This window comes from Lepidochelys olivacea (genome assembly GCF_965140295.1).
Source record: "Lepidochelys olivacea isolate rLepOli2 genome assembly, chromosome: 15".
Lineage (NCBI taxonomy): Eukaryota > Metazoa > Chordata > Testudines > Cheloniidae > Lepidochelys > Lepidochelys olivacea.
Window position 1 is genome coordinate 10,982,335 of NC_140425.1, and position 14,349 is coordinate 10,996,683.

A 14,349-nucleotide genomic window follows, 5' to 3' on the forward strand; every position below is an offset into this window, starting at 1 on the left:
CTGGACAGTCAAGTTTTCCCACACGGCACCATAAACAAAGGGCTAGTGCAGCCACATTTTGGGAGGGCGCAAGAAAATCTGGGATATGGGTGGTTGGACTCGGGCCTGCATAATGCGGTGCAGACATTGGAGCTCCAGGTTGAGACCAGGGTTCAACAGTTCCTAACCCGGGGTTACAAATAAGAGTGGACATTCAAGCCTGTGTTAACAAAGCCAGGGTCTGCTAACTCAAGTTACGTGCAGTGGTGGAGTTTCACCCAGCGAGACTAGAATGCCCGTGTGGTATACCGTACCTTCACAATCTCTTGAGCTATCTGCCTCGTTTTGTTGACATCCAGGACAATTTTTGCATCTCTCACCACCGAGTAGAGCGTCCGTCCTTTACACAAACTGAAAGAAAAAGAGGGGGAGATAAATAAACATGCTGATATTAAAAAAAAAACCCTAAGAAACATCATTAAATCCAAACACAGATTAAAAAGAGAGAACCTGTAAAGGGGGCTAAAAATAGATACAGTATTTTGGCTTCATACCAAAGCAAAGACAACGGACTTTGGAATAAATCTTGGAGCTCTCTCCCCCACTTTGAAATGCTGGGAGGGAGATATCTTATCTCTCTAGTATATTTTGCTAGCACCACATAGATCCTGAGCAGTATCCGATAACCCTTTCTTCTCTCTTATTTTGTTCCCCATTTCCTAGTTGTCAGAAAGCTCCTGGGCTTAGAGCGTCAGACTTTTGGGCAGACCTCTCCACCGCATCCTCTGCAGGATAAAATTCACATAGATCTAAGAGGAGCCAAAAGAGGAAAGAGAAAAGCCTGCACACTCTACAATGTCCTCCAATTTTCCTTCTTGTACCAGTTACAGTAAAATCTATTTAGAGGGCCTTAATTACCAAAGGCAGTTGATAGCAGCAGCTGCAGGGGGAAGGGGGCATATAGACTAATTAAAAATATATTGACATTTGAAGATCATAATGGAGTATGTGGGTGGACTCTGCCTCAACTTCCTCCCACGAAAGAGGGCTTTTTTTCCCCGTCTATACCCTCCTACGCTCATTACAGGCAACTTGAGAAAGAACAGACTAAATACCTGTGTCTGGATAATAGAGCACCCGGGAAAAAAAATCTCTATTTAAATAGGCTTCAAGAATCACAGATGTTAATTTGATCTTGTTACAGTTAATGAAACAAAAGTTTGGGCTTTTAATTACTCCTTTATCCCACCCACCACATCATCTTCCTTTCTTCTTCAGCATCTTTCTCCTCCTTCACCCTGACAGTGGAGGCAGAACACTGACAATATTCAAAAACTTCTAGACCATGTCTTAAGTGGAAATGATGTTTGCAGCTGTGTAGCTGTTGGGAACCGATCCTCGGGAGAGTGTGCAAGACTTACCTTTACCACTTTGTGTGATAAGGTCAGGCTGAGTGGAATGAAACCTCAGGACAATTGAGTCCATATCACTTACTGGATCACTTAAGAGCACTGAGTGGCCTGGATCCCCTGCCAGCCCTGCAAAGTGAGAGATCCTGGGGTCCAGCTAATGGGGTGGGGAAGAGGTCAGAGGTGAAAGCTTCACAGAGAATGATCGCCTGACTCTCCTGATCAGTCAGTCAAAGGGGAACAGATGGGTCCAAAGAGAGCACTCAGTGCAATTCACACCCATGTGCTCAAATGCTATTAGCCAATTCTCCACCACCAAAGAGTGGGTGGAGAGCTTGGGTGACCAGACAGCAAATGTGAAAAATCAGGACAGGGTGGGGGATAATAAGAGCCTCTATAAGAAAAAGACCCAAAAATCAGGACTGTCCCTATAAAATCAGGACATCTGGTCACCCTATGGAGAGTAGAAACTTGGACGCCATGTTTGTGAGCAGCGGGGCAGCCCAACTAAAGTAGCTCTAGAGTACTGACAAAATGAGCCAAGTTCGCCAGGCCTCAAGTCTCCATTACTCAGAATTGAAGCACTTCCTTCTTCCTTCTACAGATGAACCTTGGAGAGCCCCTAGGTCAGTGGTTCTCAATCCATTTACCATTGTGGGCCCATATGCAGCTCTCTGTGTTATGTGGGCCGCATCCACACAATATATACACTACCTGTATGGCCCTGAGGACGTCACATGGGCTGAAGCTGTGTGCTGATTGGGCCACAAGCAGCTCGTGGCCCATGGGTTGAGAACCACTGCCCTAGGTCAATCAGGATTCATATCTGATGGGCGAGAGCCGTCGTTCTTTTAGGTTCAGTGGTTGGGCAAGCTGCAGATTTTGGTTTTCCTGCAACCTGTCCCTGGCTACCATGGTGCCATGTTGCCTCGTAGCCCTTGTTACTACAGGCAGTTGAGCTTTCGCATAGAGGGGCCATTTAATCATGACTATCGTTATTGTTCCAAACCGGTTGAGTTATAAAATCATTTCATTCCTATTCTATTCAGTGATTAATCTAATCTATTTCTATTGATTAAATGTTCCTGGCAGTCTCTAGATGCATGGACACAAGTGGCAATTCATAGCTTTGGTCTACAATTAAAGCATGGACCGGCAGAGATATGTCAGCTAGGAGTGCGAAAATAAAATCACCCCCCCTAGTGAAACAGCTATGCTGACAAACCTGCAGGATAGATGGTGTTCCTAGACCGGCAGAACTCTTCCTTCCTTCAACATCTGCTGTGGACACACTAGGTGACTATGCCGACACAAGCCCCGTAGTGTAGATATGGCCATAGGTTAATACAATGAGCTGACTGTCAGCTAGGTGAATGAGCAATCTCACCCATCACATCATTTTTATTTATATTATGATAGCACCCACGCAGGCTGAGACCCCATTGAGATAGGCGCGGTACAGATGTAGTGAAACACAATCCCTGCCCCAAGAGCTCATAAATGTGGTTTAAGACAAGGTGTAACAGACACAATGAAGGGGTATGGGGTGCCCGAGTAACGTGACTGGAGCCTTGTTTCTCACGGACCGGCAGCATGCACAATATCTAGCTAGAGGCATGCAGGGAGATACTTTTACAGAGGCCAAAAAGCCGATGAGTGGCAGTAGCCCTAGCTTGACACTGCCGAGCTGTCATCAGCTGCCAGGGTTCTTCAGGCTTCCTGATACCACTGAGCCTGAAGGAGGGATCTGAAAGAGGTCAGTGAGTAGGGTAGGACTAAATGAGGAAAGGCCAATAGGAAAAGGGCAAGAAGCCTGTATCTGGCATGGTGGGGCAGCGGGAGGTGATGGGGTCAGAATGATGGGCTGGGAAGATGATCTTAGCAGCAGAGGAGGTGATGTTGCAATAGTCAAGGCCAGAGAGGCCGAGGGTGCAGGAGTCAAGGCCGGAGATAAGGGCCTCTGTTGGGTTTGGCATTGTGTGTAGACAAGAAAGCCCAAACCTTTGGAATGCTGCGGAGGAGGAATTGCTAAGATTTAGACAGAGCCTTGAGGAGGGGGGTTAGACAGAGGTCAGAGTCAAAAATGATTAGTGACAGGAAGTCTCAGCCTGGAATCAGGGGCTCACTGTGCTAGGCAGTGTACATACCTATAGTAGGGACAGTCCCTGCTCTGAAGAATTTATTGTCTAAAGAAGCAAGATAAAGGGTGGGAAGGGGAGCAGGGGCAGAGAGAGGTGACGTGACCAAGGTTACAAAGTAGGTTTGTGGCAGGAGCCAGGAACAGAACTCAGATCACCAGAGTCTCAGTCCAGTACTCTATCCATTGCACTCTAAGGGTCTGAAGAACTGAGAGGATGGTTGTGTTGTCCAGCGGGGTTGAGTGGACAGACTGTGTGAGGTGATAATGGGCCAAAGAAGTTGTAAGACTAAGACTGTTAAGGTCTATAGAGTGAAGGGAACTTCACTGGCCACATCCTCAGGCCACCATGTCAGCTGGCTAATGATGGGGCAGTTCATCTGCCCCAGGGACCCCGGCAATCATTACCTGGGCAATCATATTCAGTCCCAGCGAGCCTCTGCAAATCACGTGGCCAGTGAGGCTTCAGAAGTTATTCAGTGCAGCTGGGACATTACTCCAGTTGGAATTAATGAGAAGAGCTCTTAACAAATTGAAAGGTTTCTCTTTCTTGGCCTTTGCCAAGCAGGTTTATGTCACTGACCCGATGGACGCCAAGAAAAATAAAACGACTGAAAAGGAACAACTCATGCCTCCTTCCAGTAGGACACAAGCCAGGGAGAAGCATGAATAACCCCACTATTCCTAGGCACAGCACTAAGGGCCACATCTCCGAGAGAGTCCAGCTCCCATTTAGGCATCTAAAAAAAGGCCAAGAGTTCCACGTCCAGCCTAACTAGGCAGGCTGGGTGCTGGAGGGACGTATGGAGGGAAAGCAAGAAGGCATCCTCCTCCCATGCCTGCAAATCGGATTGGTGGCCACTCCTGGTCTACTCCGGCCCAACGGCTGCAGTGGCCATGCACTATCCTATAGCGGACACCACTGGAGGAGAGAGGGCGGCCAGATCTAATCTGTGACACGTCCTTTGGCCCTGCCTCTCCTCCAGCCTTCCCATGTGCCACCCCCGTGCAGGAAGCCCCCTGCAGAGCTGGGCTCTTCACCGTGGAGGGGGCATGCATGATTACATGACAATAATTAGACCGGTAGGTATGCTTTTCATACTGACCAGTTTTGTCTGGTTATTAATTGCTATGGTCACCACTGTAGCATCTTGGAGTCCCAGTCATGGACCAGGACCCCATCGTGGTGGATGCTAGATAGTTTCCTTGTTGTGTCCATTTGTTGTTGTCAAGCTGTCCAGCCGTGGCTCAAGAGCGTAAGTACCTACCTCAGGGCACACTTATAAGAACCAGGACACAAACCCCAAGTTAGTTGTGAGTGCTGTGCTTACATATCACCAACCAACCAACCAACCAGTGTAAACTCCTCAGACATGATAACAGCCTTAACATGGAGTCACAGACAGTGCCCTAAGGTACTCAGATCTGTCTTGCTGGGCCTGTATGATAGATGGTCCTTTACACCATGAATCACTTCAAGTGTAGCTCAAAAGCTTGTCTCTCTCCCCAACAAAAGTTGATCCAATAAAAGATATTATCTCACCCTCCTTGTCTCTACTGTGAATCACAGCCAGATTCAGGTTATTCCTTGTGCCAAAGGACCAGTCACTTACTCCAAGTCAGTCACACTTTAGCTCTCACACCAAAGACAGCACTTGTAGCCACCCTACAATAAACTATCTAAAGAGTTATGATATAGGAAAAGGAAATAAGAGAGTTATTTACAAGGTTAAAGCAGGTAAACATACACACACAAATGAGTTACAAGCTTCAATTTCAAAGTGTAATAGACGCTTCTAGAATAGGCAAGCTCTATATGTTCTTAGGGCTGACCTAGGCTAAGTAGCTGAGGATCCTTGGTTAATACCTAGAAAACCTTGCCTCTCGTAGTCCAAGCAGCATAGAGATCCAATTCCTTCTTCCTAGAAGTTTTTATTACCTCCCCCACTTCTGCCTGAGCTGCAAACTCAGCTGACAGGAGGAATTCACTTGCATGACTCATCTCCATGGGGATGGGAGAGTAAACAACAAAGACACTTGTCCTCTTTAATGTTCCACGCTAGTCCGTTTGGTGTCCATGAGCCATCCCTGTCGGGCAGGACATAACGCCTTCTGTTGGAGAGCAGCATTTCACACCAGTTAGTGTGTCTCTCCTGTCTAGTGATTTACAGAGTTATGGAGGCTTACAGTGCAAAACACTCAATTAACAACTTTATAGTATGGGATACAGATCAGATAAGTGAGATTAATACATGCAGAAACTTTCAAGAATTCATAAAGTCTAAACGCTAAATTCATTCTTATAATTCTAATACCTATTTTAGCAATACTAACATGCAGGTGAGCCAGACTGATTCGAGCTCTGTATTTATCAGTATCCAGTTGAGACTTGGAGACCTTGGCATGAGCTGGCACCTGGTCTGCCAGTGTCACAGGTGTCTATTGTCTTATACTTGGATTGTAAGTTCTGTGGGACAGGGACTGTCTTTTTGTTCTGTGTTTGTTCAGTGCCTAGCACAATGGGGTGCTGGCCCATAACTGGGGTCCCTAAGTTCTACTGCAATAAATAACTACAACTGCTACCTAGCCCCTCTCTGCCCCCTTGTGTAACAGAATTATGCCAGTCCCACTGCCAGTGGGATGGCCAGAACTTCAGAGATGGATGCCGGCTTTGGCCTTTTAGGAAACTATAAAATAGCAAAAAAACAAAAACAAAAACAAAACAAAACAACCCCCCACAAACAAAAACAAAACAAAAACCCCACCACACCCAACCTTAAATAGTTTTCTACCTTTTTGGCATAATCTTTCCCATTTATGCTGACAATTAAGGCTACGATTAGGTCACAGAGGTCATGGAAGTCACAGAATCCATGACCTCCATTGACATCTGTGACATTTTCTGCCTCAGGGCTGGAGCTCCCAGACAGTCCTGCCCCTGCAGCTCCCAGCCCCTGCCCTTGTGGGGGGACTTCACAGCTGCTAAGCCACAGCGGGTGGCGGGGGGACTCCCTGCAGCTGCCCAGCCGCAGCATGGGCGACCCTGTAGCTACCAGTTTCCCCAGGGGTGAGGGGACCCCGCAGCAGCCCAGCCCCATGGGCAGGAGGACCCAGGAGCTCCCAAGCACTGCAGCAGTGGGGGGGACCTGGAAACCCCACGGGCAGTGGGTGCTAAACCCGCCTCTCCCTTTTGTCAGGGATATTTTTAGTGAAAGTCAGAGACAGGTCACGGGCTTCCGTGAATTTCTGTTTATTGCCCGTGACCTGTCCCTGACTTTTACTAAAAATATCCGTGACAAAAAGGTAGCCTTTACTGATAATTTACACAAAACTCCACTCCCAGGCGATCAGGAGCCTCAAACTGTGAGCTTGACGGTCCAAAATTTATAATACAAATATTAGGAAGTGCAAGAGAAAACACTAAGCATTTTCCCGGCTTTGTGTTGGGGGTGTGAAGGGTGTCAACTAACGAGGCCCCAGCCAGTAAATTTGTGTTTACTGCTCAGATATCACAGTGGCAAGCGCCCATATAAAACCAGAGACCGAATAAAGCAGAGCACTGAAGAATTAGCATGGAAGAGAGCCAACAAAATGGGCAAGCAATGCTATCTTAACCAAAGAGCGAAGAAGAGTCCTGTTCGCTATGCACAGATTAGTGACTTTCTACAGTTGTCAACTCCCCCAGAATCATGCGACTCTGAATGTGAAATTATTTGAAGGCCAATTTTTAAGCTGGTCAGAGCTTAAGCTTTGCTTGAACTCCTCAGAACATCATAGTCTTACTCAGAGATTACAGGGTGAACACTTTGGGCAGATACACTGTATATTTCATAGAAAAACAGAGAGGTTGAATGCCCACATTGAGTGCAAATTAGAGTACACCCTAAACTCACTGCGTTTGCCATGTTAATGGCTGTCAGAGATGACTATATCTGAACGAGAATATAATAAATGACCAGGGCTGGGATTTCCAAAGGGAGTTAAATGACCAACTCCGATTGGATTCAGTGAGAGTTGGGTACCCATACTCCTGGGGCTTCTTTGTAATCCCAGACAGATTATGGAAACACATTAGGCCCGATTCTGATCCTACTCGCATTGGTGTGTGTGTGTGTGAAGTGTAACTTTGCTGGGGTTACACCAGGGTCAGCGAGAAGAAAAATCCGTCACCAAGGCGAGGCTAATCTGCTATCTTGGCACTCCTACAAGAAAGAAATGAATACCTGAGAAAGCACTGCATCGAGTTGTTACAGAAACCACAATGTCTAAAAGCCCCCTGGTGCAGATGGGAAATTCGTGTTTTTATTCAGAAGCCCTAGTGCTGAGCCCGTGTCTGACATGTCAGACACCAGGGAATACAAACGAAAGGAGAGAGAGACTTGGGCACATTAAAAGAGAATCAAGGAACAGTTGTGAAAATGCTCTTTCACAAAATGAAAATGAATGCATCCCTTCATTAACGTCATGCCAGCCAGCAGAGGGAATTAATGCACACGCCGGTTCCCATCACCTCCGGAACGCGTTAGTCTTCCTCGCTAGAGACTCGCATTCAAATTGGGCTTGGTCCAAAGTCAGATGCTTTTAGTTGTATCAATGTAGTGGCATTTAACCCAGTTCACTTAATATCCATTGGCTTGCTTCCTATAATGTGGAACGTGTCAACCTTCTCTTAGGCCAAACCAGTCTGGCTTGCAGGCTCTCTAAGGCTTTCCCATGGTGACGCCACATAGAACAAAACCAGGAAAACACTGCAAGGAGTTTTGTAGGAGATTTCCAGATTTACCCATCCTCTGCATTTGCACCAGCCTTTGTAGTCACTTACATCTACACTCACTGACCGAGTATTTATCAAGCTACAACCCTACAAAAACAAACAGGTTTAAACGCAGCTGTGAAAGATGGATATGGCCAAACCATGTTGTAATGTTATTGTTTGTACGGATAGGAAAAAATGGCAGGTTATAACGGATTAGAGAACCCATATAGATACCCAGGTTAAATATGGTTATCTAAGAGCTTGTCTATGCTTAAAAGTTGTACTGCTCTACCAAAAGGGAACAGCCTCTCTAGTGTGGACACAGTTAATCATTATAAACATGCTTATACCGGTATAACTGTATAACCAGTATAGACAAACACCCGTTAGGGAGGGTCTAGATCATACTGAGTCCTGCCATGAGTGCAGGGGACTGGACTAGATGACTTCTTGAGGTCCCTGCCAGTCCTATGGTTTTAGGAACTTTCCGCATACAGGAAGGGGAATAAGCTAGATCAGCATCAGGCACCTTTATACCAGTATCATTGTGTCCACGTTAGGACTTTTACCAGTATAACTATTTTGGTTAAAAAAACCAACCACCCAGACTCCTAATCAAAACAGTTATATGGGTAAAATGTTCAAGTGTAGACCAGGCCTAACATAATATTAAACATGTTTTGTTCAGGCTGAACAAGGAAAATTAAATGAGGCTCTAAAATAGTTTGGCCACAATCATGTTTAAACCTGGTTATCGTTGTAGTTTAGAAAGTGAGTGATCTAAATTGCACCTGAAAAAAAAATGCCGGTGAAAATTTGTGCCATGAGTTATTTGCAACTGACTTTTGTGGGAGCAAAATAGTAAGCCATATTCTAAAAAGCTGACCCTGTTACCTTTTCAATACGGAGTCTTTTATATGGCTCTATTCAAGAAACCAGGATAATATGATCTACTACACAACATGCTTCCTGCTCTGTTCTGCTATCCTAGCACACCTTACATCACGGTAGCTATACGTCCAACCATTCCTTCTTGGTGTAATTCAGATTTTCCCCCAAAGAAAACTGACCACGACAGAAACTTGGTAAGGAAGTGAAATAAGTCATGAACCGTCTCCATAAACCAAATGAAGAGATTAAGTAGAACTGGATCTGGTCTCAGCCCCAAAGTGAGTTGTGATCAGCTGCGGGGGAATGAAGTTTTAAAAAAACATTTCAAGCACTTCTGAACTGCAGAGATAACCTTGGGAATACAGACTTTTTGAGTCCCTATTCTGCTCAAATAAATTGGTTAGTCTCTAAGGTGCCACAAGTACTCCTTTTCTTTTTGCGAATACAGACTAACACGGCTATTACTCTGAAACCTATTCAGACAAGATCCCATCACTTCAATCATTTAGAAGTGCATGATAGATTACAAACTCATTGGGCCCATTACATTAGACATTAGGTCCATATTAAATTAGGCAGCAGTAATCAGGTGCAAGTCAGGCCTGGCACGAAAAGGTACCCACACAAAGCAAAGTACCATGCAATGTAGGACTGGGATATGCTGCAACAAAAGCTCACTGGACCCCAAGGAAAGTAACTATACATCAACGCAGGTGATTCAGCTCTCCATGCTTTCCATTGGCTGATGAGTAACTCCTCCAAATGAATTAAACTTGCAAATATTGCAGGCAAAGAGATTTCCTGGTGGAGAAGAAGCTAGTCACCAATACACAAAGCCTTGTTTACAACTATTATACAGCACCTGAGCCACCTGACAACCCACCTGCAGAATCTTTTCATGACAACTCTCCACAATTTCGTTTCCTCCTACTTCTTGTCTGACATGAATAGTCCCCCTCCATGAGCACAAAGAGCACAAATAACATTCATGATGTAAACAAAGGGAGGCCTCAAGGGTGCACAGATAATGTATTCGCTTTTCACTTCTGGAGACCTGGGTTGAAATGCATGATAGAGATAGCTACCCAGCCCCGAGTAGATGTTCCTCCACATCACAAGGGTACATCAGGGTGAAGAGGACAAGATTGTCTGTGCTTCACAACATGAACAAAAGGAGCACAGACATGCCTCTTCAGAAACACTGGCTTATTCACTCCTGAAATGCGTATTCATAACTAAATGTTCGCTTCACCTCACCCTCGGCCTATAATCATACACTTGCGTTTGTGAAAGAAAATCCAGGCTTGTGAAACACAATCCAACTTTACTGTATTGAGCAAGCACTCCCTATGGATTTGAGCTACCGTTAAATGTGCCAGTGAAGAGAAACTCACGACCCATGCATACCAGAGTAGCAGGTGCCTTGTGCATCAAACAAACTCTTGCTTCTTCTCACTAGCCCCAGAACAAGGAGTGCCTGGCTTATTGTGGATGCACATGGAACTCTGCACTACAGAGATGTACAGAGGCAGGGAGCTGAGCAAAACTTTTCGGCATTTTTTTCTATGCGACACCCAATCAAACTTCGAGCCCTTTTGCAATAAAGACAATGGTACAGTACAGGAGTCACTCAATGTCAGCTCAGCAAGTGACACAACACCCCTACCACAGATGAACCTCCGCACAACAACTCTGGCTTTATCCGCTACACTGAGTGTGCGCGAATTCCAGGGTTGAGAACTTTCTGCTGAGATCCTGTCCCTCGATGCACAAAGGCGCTGTAAGCTCTAGCTGATCTCCTCTGCCAAGTTAAGACACGAGGAGAGAGGTATGTGAGAAGACAGCCGGGGCTCTCTGATTAGGGGTACCAGGTGTCCAGTGTTTGACCGGAACGTCCGGTTGAAAAGGGACCCTGGCAGCTCTGGTCAGCACCACTGAGCGGGCTGTTAAAAGTCCGGTCGGCAGCGCAGCAGGACTAGGGCAGGATCCCTGCCTGCCTACCATGGCTCTGTGTGGCTCCCAAAAGCAATGGCATGTCCCCTCTTTGGCTCCTATGCATAGAGGCAGCCAGGGGGCTCCGCACACTGCCCCCACCCCAAGCACCGGAAGCGCAGCCAATGGGAGCTGTGGGGGGGGCACCTGCAGATGGGGTGGCACGCAGAGCCGCCTGACCACGTCTCCATGTAGGAGCCAGAGGGAGGACATGCCGCGGCTTCTGGGAGCTGCTTGAGGTAAGCGCCGCCCAGAGCCTGCACCCTGGACCCCCTCCCAGGCCCCAACCCCATAGCCCAGCCCGGAGCCCCCTCCCACACGCCAAACTCCTCAGCCCCAGCCCAGAGCCCCCTCCTCCACCCCAAATCCCTCATACCCAGCCCCACACCAGAGTCCGCACCCCCAGCAGGAGCCCTCACTCCCCGCCCTGCACCTCAACCCCCTGCCCCAGCCCAGAGGCCCCTCCCATACTCTGAACCCCTTGGCTCCACCCCCAAGCCCAAAGCCCCCTCCTGCACCCCAAATCCCTCATGCTCAACCCCACACCAGAGCCCGCACCCCAACCCAGAGCAAGTCCAGTGAAAATGAATGAGTGAGGGTGGGGGAGAGTGAGCGACGGGGGGAGGGGAGGGATAGAGTGAGTGGGGGCGGGGTCTCAGAGGAGGGGTGGGGTAGGGGCGGGGCAAGGATGTTTGGTTTTGTGCGAGGAGAAAGTTGGCAACCTTGTTTCTGTCATTTGAGGACCTAACTTACTCTGCTCTTCACAGTGGTGTCTGATATACCATAGCTCCTTTGCAAAGACACTCAGCTAACAGGTAGCACCCTAGAAGTGAGGAGCATGGAGAAACCGTGGGGGAAATCCAGAGCATGGAACTAATGACATGGTGCCACATTCAGGTTTTAGTTACACCAGAGTAAATCCAGAGTAACTCCAGATTTACACCAGTGTAAAATGCAAACAGAGTTTGTCCCAGAACCTCTAAGGGCCTGTGTCTGAGCCAGTTCGCAGAGAACCTGTAGCCTTTCTGTACTGCTGGGATAAAATGAGCGTGCCCTTGGATACACTCCGCTTGCTCACCTTGTACACCGGAAATTCCTTCTCATGGAATTAGAAGATTCAGGCTAGAAGTCAGCGAAGCAGTTGCACCCTTTGACAACACTGTTCACGAGGCCCCCTCTAAACCAAACCGAAACAAGCCTTGGACTGGCCCATAAAGCGCTGCTTTGCCACACCAAACGCAAAAGTCTTCATTTGAATGTAAGAGACCGTTGCAAATCATATTTGAAAATCTTAAATTGTTTGGCATGAGGAAATGATAAAAAATAGAAATCAATGTCCTGCCTTTTACAAGAGACATCACTGACAGGCATGATTAGGTGCCATGGAGATGACAGCCATGCAGACTTCCAGACAGACACAGTAGACAGAGATAGACACGCATCAGGCACTAGGAGAGCCAAGCTTGTCAACTTCATGCTGGGGTCTTACTCCGTGGCAGGCTGGCCCAGGTTAAAAAAAACACCCAGGTTTTTTAAATCAAAACCCTCTAAAAGTCATGGTTTCAGCGGTGAAGCTATGGCTGTGACAAGCAGCCAGCCCGCATAACCATCAACAACCCCTAAATATACATTTAAAGCAATGTAATTTAAAATGTTTACCAACAGCCTTCAGCTCTCCATCCTTTCCCCAGCTAGCAGGAATCTTCCTAGAACTACTAAAACCAGATCATTACGGATGTGCTCTCCATTCAAAATGAGTTTCAGAAGTGTTCAGCCAAGCACACCAAATCCCAAATTGCTTTATAAACGTTCCACCAGCGTGGGCTGAAGACATCAACAAAGGGATAAAAGCAAAAGTGACTTGCAGAGGATCGATTTAGAGGAAGGGCTGGGGCACTTCCCCTCAACAGTTCTCCAGTTTGGAGTGAAGTCAGGGAAATTGGGCACATTTTTAAACATTATTTACCATAATCTCCACCATTTTTGATAGATCACCCTGATCCTCACTCGCTCACACTGATGTAAAACAGGAATAATTCCTTTGCGGTCAGTGGAGTTACAGAGCTGTATAACTGTGGCAGGTGAGAGGAGACTCAAGCCTACCCCTCCCCCTAACTAACACACCCCAAACTTACAGCCACCTTCGGGGTGTATTGCAGAAACTGTTTACCAGAGCAAAGCAGCACAAGTGAAAACTCTTCCACCATAGAGCGGAACTTGCAAGAGATATTTAGAGGGACAGAATGTAGTTACCCGCGCCGGAATTTGGCTAGTTAATAATACGTTGCATTTCTATGGTGTCTTCTATCCGAGCATCTCAAAATGTCTCCAAGATAAACCCTGGCGACTCCACCCCCACCCACTACAGATATTACTATTTCCCCACTTTACAGAGTGACAGTACAGTTTATGCATCCTGCAGACAAGAAGAACACTTAAGAAGTTTAAAGTTTGACCAATAGCAGAGTTTAAAGTGTGAAGACTTTACACTGTATGTGAAATTGAACTGAAACTTAATGAAGCACAAGCCGATAAACACTATCTGTGAAAAGGGGGGAAAACAACCCACAGAGCAATAGAGATCAGGGCTGCATGCAGCCTAAATGCCATGCACATCTAGGTGAATCCAGTCTGACTGTCCTTGGGAAATGCTGCAAGACATTCATCTTTGAAAAGACCTTTTTCCACCCTAAGGATGACACTCACCACACAGACACCCCCTTCCACCACAGAACCTCGATCAACCAAAAACTAAGTAAAAATTACCCCGAAACAAAGCAGCCTAACAGAGAGTAAATTAAAGTCAGACTTTTACCCCGAAAAGAGACAAGTGCCACAGATATCATGCAATCCACTAGCAATTTTGCTATTGCTATCAATTTTATGTGGAAGGAGTTCAGGTACCAAGGTGATGGGTGGCAGTGTAAAACCCAGAGAGACAGAGAAAAGAATTAATACTAATAAGCATTTTAAATTAAAAAGTCCACTATGCCACTACCAGTGGGGTGGATCTGGGCTGGGGAAGAGGTAGACAATGCAACAAGGAAAAAGGAGTCTCACAGAGTTATATGGTTATAACTGACATTTAAACTGCTTTGATATTTACTGAGCATTTATTCATTATTATTATTTTACCGCAACAAAAAAAGAGCAGATCTGTGGATATGAGTGGGGGAGAAAGATGC

The 14,349-nt window shown here is 46.5% G+C and overlaps 1 protein-coding gene across 1 annotated transcript in view; it reads right to left on the reverse strand.

The window, feature by feature from the left end:
* The window catches only part of KSR2 (kinase suppressor of ras 2), a gene marked incomplete at both ends in the record, with an annotated part of 270,212 nt that overhangs the window by 31,179 nt on the left and 224,684 nt on the right, over positions 1 to 14,349 (reverse strand). Inside the window, one exon of the mRNA XM_084649295.1 lies at positions 294 to 390. Coding sequence (XP_084505421.1) covers positions 294 to 390 — 97 coding nt within the window. The remainder of the gene's footprint in view (positions 1 to 293; positions 391 to 14,349) is intronic.